The sequence below is a fragment of the Homarus americanus genome, unplaced genomic scaffold (genome assembly GCF_018991925.1).
Source record: "Homarus americanus isolate GMGI-L3 unplaced genomic scaffold, GMGI_Hamer_2.0 scaffold49667, whole genome shotgun sequence".
In the NCBI taxonomy this organism is placed as follows: Eukaryota; Metazoa; Arthropoda; class Malacostraca; order Decapoda; family Nephropidae; genus Homarus; species Homarus americanus.
Window position 1 is genome coordinate 7871244 of NW_024738608.1, and position 14047 is coordinate 7885290.

Here is a 14047-nt window from a genome sequence, read left to right on the forward strand (position 1 = left end):
TATGTACTGAAAATAGTTTTTGCATCAGTTACTTTTAGTCAATTGCTAATAGCCAAAATAGAAGATGGGGCACAATTGTGCAGTACTACTCTGCGCATTCACCCCACAAGGTATGGGTTCATACCCCTCGCCAGACAGGGTTGGCAGAGCATTAGTGTCTACAGTGTGTACAGAGTTGGTCACTTTGTTATGTCAACACCCCAGACTAGCTAACCTTCTTACCTGGGAGATGCCTCTGCCACCTTACAACAATAGGATATGGCATAAAGGATGTTAGCTTTAAGTAAGGAATTTAAGGACTGATAAATTTATTGGACTAGATTTAATTTATTCTTCACACAGTTATTATAAAAAAGTATACCAATATAACATCAATGAGGTGCCTCTTGTGTCCGGTGGCTGGGTGTGTGACACATTACTGTGTGAGGTGACTAATCAGACGTGTTTCTCAAACAGAACTGCCAATCATTGAAACCCAGGAAGATAACCCCTTACCTAAAGGAGTTTCACCCTGTAAGTATCATTATCCATGTTTACTTTGTTGTAATTGCCATCAGAAAGCAGTTGATGAATATGTTAATTTATTTTAACCTTATCAATGTTTCTTCTGTGTATTTATTGTTATGTCAGACTGTACCACACACAATGACCCAGATATTCTGTACAGTATGTTGTTTCTAATACTGATGTAAAGGAAATTTCTTGTTAAGTTACATATTGCCTCACTATTATGGTGTCGTAATGTCTTTCATCTGTTATATAATTTGGATTCTGTACCAGTTGTCTTTGTTTATGAAGATGCTACTGATACTGTATGATGATATGGTTCATATAGGAGAGAGAGATCACCTTCCTCCAATGGTCCTTATACTGTCAAGCAATTTAGTTCACTCACCACTCAAGGTCATTAGTCAATTGGCTTCCAGTGTATGATGTCCGCCTAAGGCAGGGCAGAGTTTTCCATCATAAAAGATCCCTTATATTACATATAAATGCAATGTCATCTCACTAAGACAATGAATTATATTTGACACTTATTTCCTCCTGATAATAATGTAACACCTGTATTTTAACACTTGTTTCCTCATAATAGTACATGTGACACCTTTTCATTTTACTCACTTGGATATTTTTTGTCATTAATAGAATTTTTATATTAATTTTCTTAAAGTTTATATTAAACCACATGCACTCTTAACTGTTCTTAAATGTGTAACTAACCTTGTTTGTATTACTTCTGAAGTGTCTCTCTCTCTCTCTCTCTCATTTATTTTATTTATTTAGTTATTATTTTTTCTTTTCCTGGACTTTTTGTTTAATTGAGAAAAGTATTGCCTTCATCCTCAGTGAAGATTTTTCTCGCTACAATATATTGTCTTTAGGATATATCAAACACATGGTACTCCCCGACAAGGCTTTGTCTTCGTATACTCTTTCCCTGGGTAGAAAGTTCTTAAACTGACAATATGAGCAAGTGGTTGGGAAGTTGGTCTTTGCCTCTACACACACACATGCATACACAGTAGAGAGAGCTTATCTCATGATGTTATGTTATGTATATTTTTTGTTACAGGTGCCTTGCAACTGAATCGTCACTACGCAGAAACAGGAACACTGCCGACTCACCTGTCAGAGACCACTGCTGCACCTGTCCTCGCCACCTCAGACATGAGTGCACCTCGAGGTAATACCTGTTCAAACGAAGGCTTTACAGAAGTGGTTAAATATTGATACAATATGGAGATAATAGAATATGAGAGGGTGGATGAATAGTGCTGTTGCTATTATGTTTTTGGAAGCTAAGGAATGAAGCTTTGAAGAAGGTGGCTAAATATTGGAGGGAGGACGGTATAACCCGATAACCTGCGGTAGAGTAATTCACTGATCAACCCCCCAGTGCTAAAAAAAAAAAAAACACGTATATCGATTTTTCCCGAACATCATTTTAACTCTTGTGGATTAAAAGACAGTACAGTACAGTATGTAGAAGAAAGTAGAACCCGAATATGAGTCCATTACTTACCTTAGTTTGGCCGCCAGTCACTCATAGGGCGGAAAAGGGATTTTCACCTTTATTGCTCACACTAACACTTGACTTATTTGAAAATTTCACTAAAAGTAAATATAGTTGAAGCTTTCAACATCACTCTCTATTGATCTTAAATGTTTCAGCTATAAGTAGATATACTGTATATATACAATATTACGGTAACACATATGCATTAATTTTTAGTTTTAAATATACGTATGTATAACATCAACATGGGATTTTACGAGGTTTCTGAAACAGGATAGAGTAAACGTACATCTCAAGAAGCTGGCGAGTGTAAACATCCCATACTTGACCGCGTGAGATATAAAGATTCTTGTGTGCTACAACCAAAACACTTTGAATTTCAGATTGTAATTCGCATTCCTCTGCTTATCATTTGAGATTGTATGTCATAGATACCAGGCTATAGATAAAGAAGTTTAAGGGAGTTGGTTAATCAGGGTGTCTACTGGTCTGGAAAACCTGGGAAAGGCAGGAATTTTTACAAATAAACATGGAATTTTTATGTGAATTAATTCAACTCCAAAATATTGTACAGGTATTGTTATTTTGACAACAATCATATCATAAATTAGTGGTGTACAGTACTGTATAATAGGTAAATAATAAAGCTTTTAGGAATAAATTCCAGTAAATAGTTCACTCCAATAACTGAATTGTTTGTGTACCTCTCATAGTTCCTGTTAGTGATCAAATAACCAAATATTGCAGGTTATACCTACTAATTCTGTAATGAGCATTGTCATAGATGAATTGTTCTTATAATTAAGTGACTTTATTTAAGTGGATTATTCCACATATTATTCATGAGTCATATAGGTGGATCAGGAGTGTGATTTTTCGGTTTTTGCTAGATTCCGGCTTTTTTGGAATGTCCAGGTCTTGCAATCTTCAAGAGATCCTTTCCGTGCAACAATGATTCTTGGCCTCAGAAATAGGTTACGGCATCTTGAAAATTAGACAGATACCTTACTGTACCAGCCCTTTCTAGGAATGCAACAAACAGCATAAATGAAGGAAACCTATGCTTTATTAGGGGGTGGGTGGATATAGCTTTCTCAAATTGTCATATGGGTTGCTGGTTTGCTGTAATTTTACTGTTGAGAAAGTGAAGGCAGCCAAGTATAGTGCCATCCATGTTGCCTTCTTGTGTACCAACTACAGTAAGTACTCGCTTAACATCGTGGTTCCGTTCCTGAAAACTGCGACATAAACGGAATCAATTTTCCCCATAAGAAATAGATAAAATACGAGAGTTATGTTCCCCAGCCTCTCTGTGTCCCATAGAATATATTACATATACAGAAATTCAATGGCATTTTTATAGAAAACTAGCAGAATCGCCGCCTGCTCATTCGCTAGGCCACGGTAGGACGCCACCCTCTGGGAGACTCCACATTGTCTCACAGTTCAGTCCCCAAAACTTCTTCTTCTATCAATAGTTCATTTACGGTGTATGCAAGTTCCACCATTTTTTTCACTACATCAGTACAGCAAAGTATATTTTTTTTAGCATTAAACTGTTATTATTTTATTGTCCAATCATCACTACATATAACACCACCCATCACTACTACATATAACATCCATCATCACTACATATAACACCATCTATCATCACTACATATAACACTATCCATCACTACTACATATAACATCCATCATCACTACATATAACACCATCTATCATCACTACATATAACACTATCCATCACTACTACATATAACACCACCCATCACTACTACATATAACATCATCCATCATCACTACATATAACACCATCCATCATCACTACATATAACACCATCCATCATCACTACATATAACACCATCCATCAACACTACATATAACACCACCCATCATCACTACATATAACACCACCCATCACTACTACATATAACACCACCCATCACTACTACATATAACATCATCCATCACTACTACATATAACATCATCCATCATCACTACATATAACACCATCCATCATCACTACATATAACACCATCCATCATCACTACAGATTGGTAAAGTAGTTTCCGAGATTCTCGTGCGGACACACAAACAAACAGACATACTTCTTTGTTTTATATAGATAGATAGTATACAGTATATATAAATAAACTAAATCATTTTGTATTGTACTCACTGATGGGCGGAGGTGGTGGAGTGAGTGTGTGGTGGGTAGTGGAGCAGAGGAGGAAGAGGATGGCGAGTCCCTGAGACCCGGCGGGTGGCTCCTCCCGCTCTGACTGGGGTTCCTCGGCTGCTGGTTGATCCTCCTCGCTTATTGCTGCCTTCCGGCAACGAAAAAAGAATCCAGAGTTGACTGCTTAGTGTCCATGTTGCGGACAATCTTTGAGATGCGTTCTCTGTTTGGGTCGTCATCAATGAAGACTTGTATTCTTTGCTGGATCATGTCGAACGCTTCTGCCATCCTCTTGGTAGTTAGCGTTCATTGTGGTTTCTCTTCAGCGGCACTGTGTTCTGTTAGCAGTTGCAGATCTAAATTAGTAAGCTCTTCTGTATGGGATGCCAGGACTTGCTCAATATCCTCAGATTCCAACTCATGAAAGCCTGCCTGTCTAGCCAAGCTGAGGATATCCCTATTCACGGATGGGACAAAGTCCGTGAATCCCGGAAAACTGTCCACGCACTCGGGCCATAACTTACGTCACACACCATTCAGGCAACTTTCTGAAACTTCTTCCCATGCCTTGCCAATGTTATCGATTGCATGAAGAATGTTGAAGCCCCGCCAATATTCTCGGATCGTAGGTTTATTTTCTCCTTTAGTAGCCTTGAGCAGTTGGTCCATGGTAAGCTGTAAATAATACTCCTTGAATGCCACGATAACGCCTTGGTCCATAGGCTGCAGCACTGCTGTCGTGTTTGGAGGCAGGAAGACAACTCAAACATTGTCATGTAAGTCGTTGAGACTAGGAGGATGAGCTGGAGCATTGTCAATGACAAGAAGAATTTTGGGGTCCAGGTTCTCCTTGGCACAATAATCCTTCAGTGCAGGGACAGCGTATACAGTTAACCACTGGCTATATATGGTGCTGGTTATCCACGCCTTCTTATTTGCCTTGTAAATAACAGGAAGGTGATCCTTAGAGTAACCTTTCAGGACCCGTGGGTTGGCATCGCGAGAAATTAGCAAAGGTTTCAGCTTGAAGTCGCCAGCAGCGTTCGTGCCAAACAGCAGCATCAAGCAGTCTTTTGCTGCTTTAAAACCTGGCATTATTATTTCTTCCTTGGAGATATAGGTTCTTTTGGGCATCTTCTTCCAAAAGAGACCAGTCTCATCCACATTGAAGACTTGCTTTGCAGAGTAGCCTCCTTCCTCGATAATGCTTTTGAACTCCAGCGGGAATATCTTGGCAGCAACCGTATCTGAACTAGTAGCTTCAACAGTCATCTTAATATTATGGAAGTTATAACGATGCTTAAAACGTTGAAACCATCCTCAGCTGGCCATAAAGGTCTCATCCTTCGATCCTTCACTGAATTAGCGGGGCAGTTTCCAAATCATGGGTATCTAAAGAATAGCGACATTATAAATAAACAACGTTATTGGGAGCAACGTTAAACGAGGACTTACTGTATAGGGTTTACTTTCATTGTGGGACTTGCACACCTGACTCATGCTATTAATAGATCTTTTTCTTTTAACTTTATTAACAGTTGTGAAGATAGATAAACTAATTCAGATTTTATGTTGCAGTACCAACAACTCAAGCTGTGGTACCGCCACTGCGGGTGTCACATCTGATGCTGAACTCTGCATCCAGCAAAAAAACTAACTGTCATGCCCAGCGCTACACATCTCGCATCCCCAAAACTTCTCTACATGGCAGGTCTCCAACACCATCTACAAGGTCAAGATTGACAGAGGTATCAGTATCATCAGTGTCTGATAGTGGTAGTGTGGTTACAGAAAAAAGACAAGAAAGGCAAGGAAAAGTGCAAGGCGTGCAAGGCACAGTAAGCCTTGAAAGCTTGGTTGAAATGCTGAAAGTAGTGCAGAAATTCCCAGCTGACTCTAACATACATACCTCTGTTCTGCAGTTGGTAGAAGAACTGGTCAAATCTATGAAAAAGAATATTTCATCCCCATGTAAAACAGAAATAGAAGAGGAATTGGTGAGTAAACAAGATAAGCATCATCGTACATCATCAGAAACCATGGATAGTGATGTACTAACCTCAGAGGTATCAGGCAGCTGTGGTCAACAAAGCAACAAGACTCAGAAGTTGGCATCTCATTCTGCTTCACCAGTGTCTCAAGGGACACTCACAAGTAATAACCCCTCCAGCAATGTAACTCTGCCTATAGCTACTACTGTCAGCCTACTCCCACTTACATTATTTTCTGCAATGCCTTCCACAGTGTCTTCTGGGTCTAGAGTGGCACGTGTGGCACCAATAAACCCAGTGGCACCCACTACTGTAGTTTCTTCTCCAGGACTGACACGCACAGTCAGGCTGTTTGTAGGTGAAGCTTCCAATTTCTTGCAGGAGCCACCAGTGAAGAAACAACGTGAAGGTGTCCTCCCTATGGACTACCAGTTGCTCAGGAATAACCGGTTTGAACAAGGATCACTTGTCTCAAGCAACTTTCCAGACACTGTTGTGACACAATCCCGTGCCAGCACTACCCTTAATCCTGTTACACCTTTATTGCCATCAAAGGTTGTCAGTAACCAGTGTAGCTCTGATGGTTCCCTTAATGCTTCATCACCCACCATGGAAACTGAAACTTGCAGACTTGATCTCTCTACATCAGAGGAAGTTATGAATGCATCATCCCAGCACATTAATGAAACTCAAGTTGATTCTCCTCCTCCTCTAACAGTGTATCAGCCTATCAGTCAATCAGTAATGCATAACATTGGTCAGGCAACAACCCAACAAAATGTGCAGTCCATAAATGTCAACCAGAGAGTTACACAAACAACCTGCCTGGACACAGCACGGCAAACAAGCCAGACTATCAGTCAGCTGCCAACTCCACCAGATGGACAAATCATCAATCAACATGCAAGTCAGCAAAATATGACAGTACACACAAGTTTACCTGTAAGTGTCTCAGACCCACTCTTGTCTCAGTCTACCAGACTATGTCCACTCTTGACAAACCGTGTGATAGTAACATCAACCACCACAAGCCAGGTGGCCATGTTACCTTCTACACCTTTGACGTCATCATTAACTCGCTCTGATCCACTCTTGTCTCAGTCAAGCCCAGTTGCCCCCATACACATAGATGCAAACACACCAGCACCTGTTGCAAGGAATGAACCAGTGAACACTAGGGCAAGAGGAGACCCACTTATGGCACCCAACCCTACAGCCACCCAAGTGTCTATGCAGAATGAAGTCACTTCTGCCATCAATCTCTCTGAGACTGAGCTGTTGAATTACTTCGATCCAAATTGTTTTGATAATGGTAAGTTTTCATGTCAAGGAAAGAAAACTAAAGATTTGTTTGTTTGTTTAAGTTCGATACAAACTGTATTGAAAACAGTAAATTTACAAAAAAAACTATTTTCTGCTTCTCTGGCTTGTAATGTATCTCTCGTGTTTTCTTGGGTAGTCTTGATGTGGCAACCCTCACCTTTTCCACACTTTGTAGTGCAACGATTTCAAGATTGAGGAGTTTAGTGGATAATATGCTGCCTGTAGCTCATCATCTCTTGCTAAAAACTTTGGCAGTTATCTCCGATTTCTGATTATCAAAATACTGTAGTATGTACAGTTGAGTACTGTATTAAAATCCTTTCACCTCTCCTGCTGCTCCACAAACTCATGAGAATCAGACTCGTGAACCCAAAGCAGTAGACACTGATGCATTATTATGTTTATAAATGCTTTGGATTCATGAGTATGAAATCTTGGGGTTTGTGGAGTAGCAGATTTGGCGACAGAATTTTTGTTTACTGTACAATTCATAAGTACTGATTTCAGGTCTTGCTGCAGAATTATTAACACGAGAAAATGTGGAATTAGTTTTTGGCTGTATTGTCTTAGGAAGGTTCTGTAAGTAACCACGATTAAACAGTCAGTTAAATGATATAAACAGAGAAACACAATGGAGTTTTAAATAATAGGAGCTCAAGCCTTTCCAAAGTCAGGTGGAATCTTGTGAATCTTTCATAATTCTGTACAGTCGACCCTCGTTAATTCGGACTAATAGGGGGGGGGAGGGTGTCCGTTTTAGCCGATTGTCCGAATTAACCGATTTAGGGGTTAATATCGCATTATATTTCAAAGTCATTGTTTTCGTCACGATTTTATCCCACTTTCCACTGTAATACGTAAGTAATTTCGGCAAAAATATTACATTTCCGTGAATGTATTATATCAAGCACAGTATGAATAGAATATCATTGTAATATAACAGTATTTTAACCGAAAACTAGTAAAAAACCGAATAACATCTCAAGAACATCGAAAGCTTAGGTAAAGTCTTTTGTTTTCGTCATGTATTTTATCCTATTTTACATTGAAATACATCACGTTTCAGCAGAACTACTATTTATTTCCGAGAATATATTCATTCAGGCGCAGTTTAGGTAAAATATACGTGTGATGTAAAAGTTTTTTAACTGAAAACGATTCGAAAAACACGTACCCTCTAGCCCTGTTCAAGGAGAGGACTGGGAGAAGCTGTTTGGTGCTGCAGATGATGACAAGGAAAATGATTTGGATGGATTTTAATGAAAATATTCAGAAATATGGTATCGTAGTATTTATTCAAGTCAATTAGGATAGAATATTATTGTAATACAACGGTTTTTTAACTGAAAACCAATTGAAAAGCGATTACGGTAACATCTTTTGAACGAACGAAAGCGTAAGTCATTGTTTTCGTCACGATTTTATCACACTTTCCACTGTAATACGTATGTAATTTCAGCAAATATATTACATTTCCGTCAATGCATTATATCAAGCGCAGTATGAATAGAATACCATTGTAATATAACTGTATTTTAACCAAAACTATTAAAAAAAAACGAGTAACTTCTCTTGAACATCGGAAGGTTAGGTAAAATCTTTTGTTTTCGTCATGTATTTTATCCTATTTTACATTAAAATACATCACGTTTCAGCAAAACTACTATTTATTTCCGAAAATATATTCACTCAGGCGCAGTTTAGGTAAAATATACTTGTGATGTAACAGTTTTTTAACTGAAAACGATTCGAAAAACACGTGTACCGTCTAGCTGATTGATACTCAACAGCTGGTGGTGCGTCATGCGTCGTTGTAAACAATAGGAGGTTGAAGTAGATTACCGGGTATTATATTACGTGTGAAATATCGAAAAGGTTTTTATTACCGGTATTTTTTGTAGATCAATGAGTACTGTGATACCGTATATATGATATGATAAGTTAGCCTATGCTAAGAACTTCAACATAGACTACTGAAAACACGTTGTAAGGTAATTTAGCCTATTGTAAGTTGGTGAGCTTCATTTGCTAATTACTAATTGGTACATATTTTACGTTTCCATTGTTTACTGGCAGTAAATGGTAAATATTTTTCATGTCTGAAGCTAAAAGTTGCATCCCTCCCCCCACACTAGTGGTGGAGATGTTACATTTAACCAGAAAGATGCTGGTGTTTTATCCCAGCAGTGGGTGGACCAGCATTTTAGCTTAAGGTCCGCGTAGGTAATATTCCTAAAAAAAAAAAAAAAAAAAAGTTCGTTCAGATTTTGTCCAAATTATCCGAAATCCGGATTAAAGGGATCCGAATTAACGAGGGTCGACTGTATTTCAAAATTTTCTGAATTAGATATTCCTTTTCTAAAGAGTCCCAGTATTGATGCAGTGAAAATAGTGTTGTATATGTTTCAGTTAATTAATTGTGTAAATAAATGCAAAAAATAAACCTCTGGAATACATCAATCACTGTTAACACACAAACTAAAGTAGCATTTCAAGAATTAGGTGCTTGCTCAGTGAATCACAAAAGTAAAGTGCTGGTTGGGATTAAAACTGCTGATAGGCCAGAGTGGGAGTTACTTACATGCACAACCATGAACAAGGGTGCCAGTACTTGAATCTGAATCTACTCCTATATTAATTGTATCAAATGTATTGTGAATATGCTGCAACTAACATAAAATGCCTACATACTACATCGTATCGTTGATTGCTGTGAGTGTCAGTCATAGGATAACTACACTCAAATACATTTTATCTTTAAACAGTGTGAAGGTGAATGCAGGGAAGCATGTTGGATTCAGTACATTATGCAGAGAAAACCAGTCTGGTGGATGACATTGGGACAAGGTAAGTAGGCATGTAGCAGCCAGCAAGTTTGATCACACCTGCTGTTTTGCAAAAGACTTGACCTATTTGTTGAGAAGCCGAGTGCTGAAGTATCAATAGTGGTACTATTAATTGTACCATATTTGGTATGAAGGCATATTAATTACCCTTTTTAAGACAATATAGTAAATTTTTACTCATTTATTTTTATAGGCATCCTGTAGAGGATTAATGTATTCAGTCTTTAATAGTTTTATGTATTCATTAATGAAGAGATTATCGATGAATATTTTTTATTTATTATTTTTTTTTCATCTAAAATATAGGAAAGATGTTCTCTCTTGCTTTTGACACCCTTTTATTTCTTTTATATTTTATATTTGTATGTGATAATATATGTACCATTAGGTCTAAAATGTAGAATTGGCCAGAAGTGTGCACTGGGTGAAGTTTACAGTGTCATAGTTTGGACAGGGTTCATCTTTATCACTCTGCTTGGATTGTGGGACTCCATTTAAACAGTATAGGTAGATAGCAAATAAATGTATTATTAGTGTAGCATGAGCTGGAGTAAGATAAATGTTTGAGTAACAGTACCAGTATAACTGAAGTATACAAAGGGTAGTTCTTTTAACAAGATTCTGAACAAAGTATTGCCATACTTTGCCTTGTCTATGGATATCTTGTAACTTGGCCTAGATGGAACACAGTGACGTCTTTCATGGAGGTTCCTCTCTACATTAGTGAATTGAAGATTTGTTAGTTTAGTCTAAATATGATAGCAGTGATTGGTTGTATATATTTGAGAAGGAACAATTGTGCTCAGGCCAGTTCAAATGCATGTTGTGAAGTTAAAATGCCATTTACTACTGTGAATGTGTTGTATGATTTGTTTTAGTATGAACACTATGTAAAGGCAATCATATTCCAGCTTTTACAAATAATGATGCCTAAAGACATGTACATCATAATTTTATCATGTCATATATCACCCAACAAGAACATGCATAAATTCACGTTCATTATTGTTATGCTTCACTAAATGTTTTACCTAATGTTTGAACTTGTTGAAAAGTGTAGGATGGTTTGCAGATGTACAGGCGAAAATGCAGAAAATAATACATAACATTTATATCTTAGATGGATGTATAATGCCTATTGTTTGTAGTTGCATAATGGCATCTGTCTCACCCTGGATTTAATAGGCCATAATATAACTTAACTCTGGAAATATCCTAATGCAGTTCTGAACGCAATTCTGAACTTAATAAATAACTTTAAAAGACATTATGCAATGACAAAACTTGTGAGGATGTATCCCATATCAAAGACTGTCCTACAGGCAGTCATCCCTTCCCCCATAAACTCTTAAATGCTATCTTCCTGCATTATGGAGTTTTTTAAGGTAAATGTAGAATATTAAGTAGATACTGTATATCTTATTTAAAGAGAATTCTGTTAGTGAATTACATTTACACACAAAGTGTCTTGTCAGTTTGCTGTCTGTTTCAAGAAAATTTTTAATTTTTTATGCACAAATATAGATGGCATGTTCATTTGGCTTAACTACATTTATATAAAAGTGTATTACAGTAAACCCTGGATAACTTGGCATTTGATAATTCAGAATATTATATAACCCGGGTTGGCTATACTCTCGGAATTTATTTAAAAATAACTCAGGAAAAAATACGAATTACGATATAGAAAATAATCTTGGAAAATCACGGAATATTTAGTATACACTTATCCCCCCCCTATTTGCGAATTCAATTATTCAAAAAAATTTTTTTTTACCTTTATTCAAGATTTGCAATCGAAATTCACTTATCTGCGAGGCTGTTAGAAATTTTTTGACTGACCACTGGCAGTTGCTCATCTGCACCACTCCGTGGTTAGTCAGTTCTCTCATGTGTGCTGCACCGTCCTCCCTCTCTCACTCCACCCAGTACAGAGTATCTAGTACACCAGAATTAATATTCAGTACATCCTGGTAAAATTTGGTTCCTGCTGTACTGACCCAGTAACACCCAGGCCCCAATATGGGTCAGTGACCTGTGCCCTGGTGGGTTAATCCCCGTAAAAAAATAAAAATAATAATTTACAGTGCAATTCAATTTATCAAAATTTCAACTATCTGAATCTTCCGGGTATTCCAACTTTGTCCCCTTTGGTAAAATTTTTAATTAAGTTCTAACAGTCCAAATGCAACTGAAGTCATTCTAGTGTCTGACACCAGTAGCACTATACAGTAACTGCTTTTTAAACAAAATTGCTATGATAAACAATAAAATTTATACATAGCATATCATAAAATACAATAGCACATATTTTATGTACAAAAATAGCTCCTTCCATACTCGACCATTATCTTAGCGATGGCACAGTTCAGCCAGGCAGTCAACCAGCTGACTGAGACGTGTGTGTGTGTGCTGTGACACTGTGCAGTACAACTCACTGCCTCCACATACGTTCACCCCCCCTACACACACAAATGCTACTAATTTTTCTTATTTTATAGTTTTATATTATATAGTTCTTTATTTATAAGCCACATTAGAATATTAAAATTTTTATGAGGGTGGTCTACAATATCATGAGTGATATAAGTTACAAGGTTATTTACATACTCAGACTTGAATTATACATAGAGAAAAACAATGATTTTTTTTTATTTATTTATTCTTTATTTTGTTTAAGTGATCAAATTACAGTAGTATACATAAGTCCCGCACTGTTTATGTAGAGTTCCCCCTCCCTCACTTGTATCAACTACCATTCCCCTGCCTCTGTTGCTTACTATGATGCTTCATTCTTTGCCTGCAGTGCTGGTAAACATTACCTTTTGAAAATTAATAATTACATGTACAATGAAAGACAAAAGTCGTGTCTTGAAATTTGGTGAAAACATACCGAAGGGCTAAAACTTTTGGTGCGCTCTGCCTTGTGGTAGGGGGCTCTCATAATGTTTTATGAGTTATATTTAATGTTCAGACAAAACTGCGACACAACTTTTGTCTTTGATTGTACATGTACAATATATGGGCTGATAATGTTGTATTGATGTATTATTGTAGGGGAAGAAGTGCCTTGATTAATTCGGAATTTTGGATAATTCGGCAAGACCAGAACCCCATAGGTGCCGAGTTATCAAGGGTTTACCATTAATTGTTTTCAGTGCAGTATTCTCTATTTTCATTGTAGTTTTACTCAAACTGAGATATGTTAAATTTCAATGAAGAACCATATATTTGCTCATTAGTATGATTGGCATTAAGAGAAAGATATTAAGGATTTATCTATTTGTGTAGTGGAATGTTTTATGTCAGCTCAAGCTGAATGTGAGACATCATCATTGTGATTAGTTGGTCATATACTGTAGTATTGTACATTGTTACTTTGATTATGGTTGGTAAATTTTTCTGTAAGTTTAAATTTCAGCCATGCCATAATTCTGTATTTCTTAAAGACTTTATCTTGTCCCTGTACAGATCATCAAACAGAAATCTCATGTGTGTGCTGTAGAATGAGATTGCATTTTATTGTACTGTTGTCATGAAGAAGCAATGGTTCCAGACATTAAAAGTGTTGGTGCTCATGGAAGTGGGTATATTAATTGGTCATGATTTGATCAGAACTTCACCAGATTGACCAAGAAATGTGTCACTGGATACAGGCAATAGTAACCATAGAAATTATATTGCT

General features: G+C 37.3%; 1 protein-coding gene across 4 annotated transcripts in view; it reads left to right on the forward strand.

The window, feature by feature from the left end:
* The window catches only part of LOC121874239 (nuclear factor of activated T-cells 5-like), a 79480-nt gene that overhangs the window by 63912 nt on the left and 1521 nt on the right, over positions 1-14047 (forward strand). For 3 of the 4 annotated variants that reach the window (XM_042378313.1, XM_042378315.1, XM_042378314.1), the window contains 4 exons: positions 457-513; positions 1574-1684; positions 5781-7505; positions 10282-14047. The exon at positions 10282-14047 is cut by the window's right edge and continues 1521 nt beyond it. In XM_042378313.1, the coding sequence (XP_042234247.1) occupies positions 457-513; positions 1574-1684; positions 5781-7505; positions 10282-10286 (1898 nt within the window). In that variant the 3' untranslated portion in view covers positions 10287-14047. The remainder of the gene's footprint in view (positions 1-456; positions 514-1573; positions 1685-5780; positions 7506-10281) is intronic. The other variant, XR_006090383.1, reaches the window with a different exon arrangement.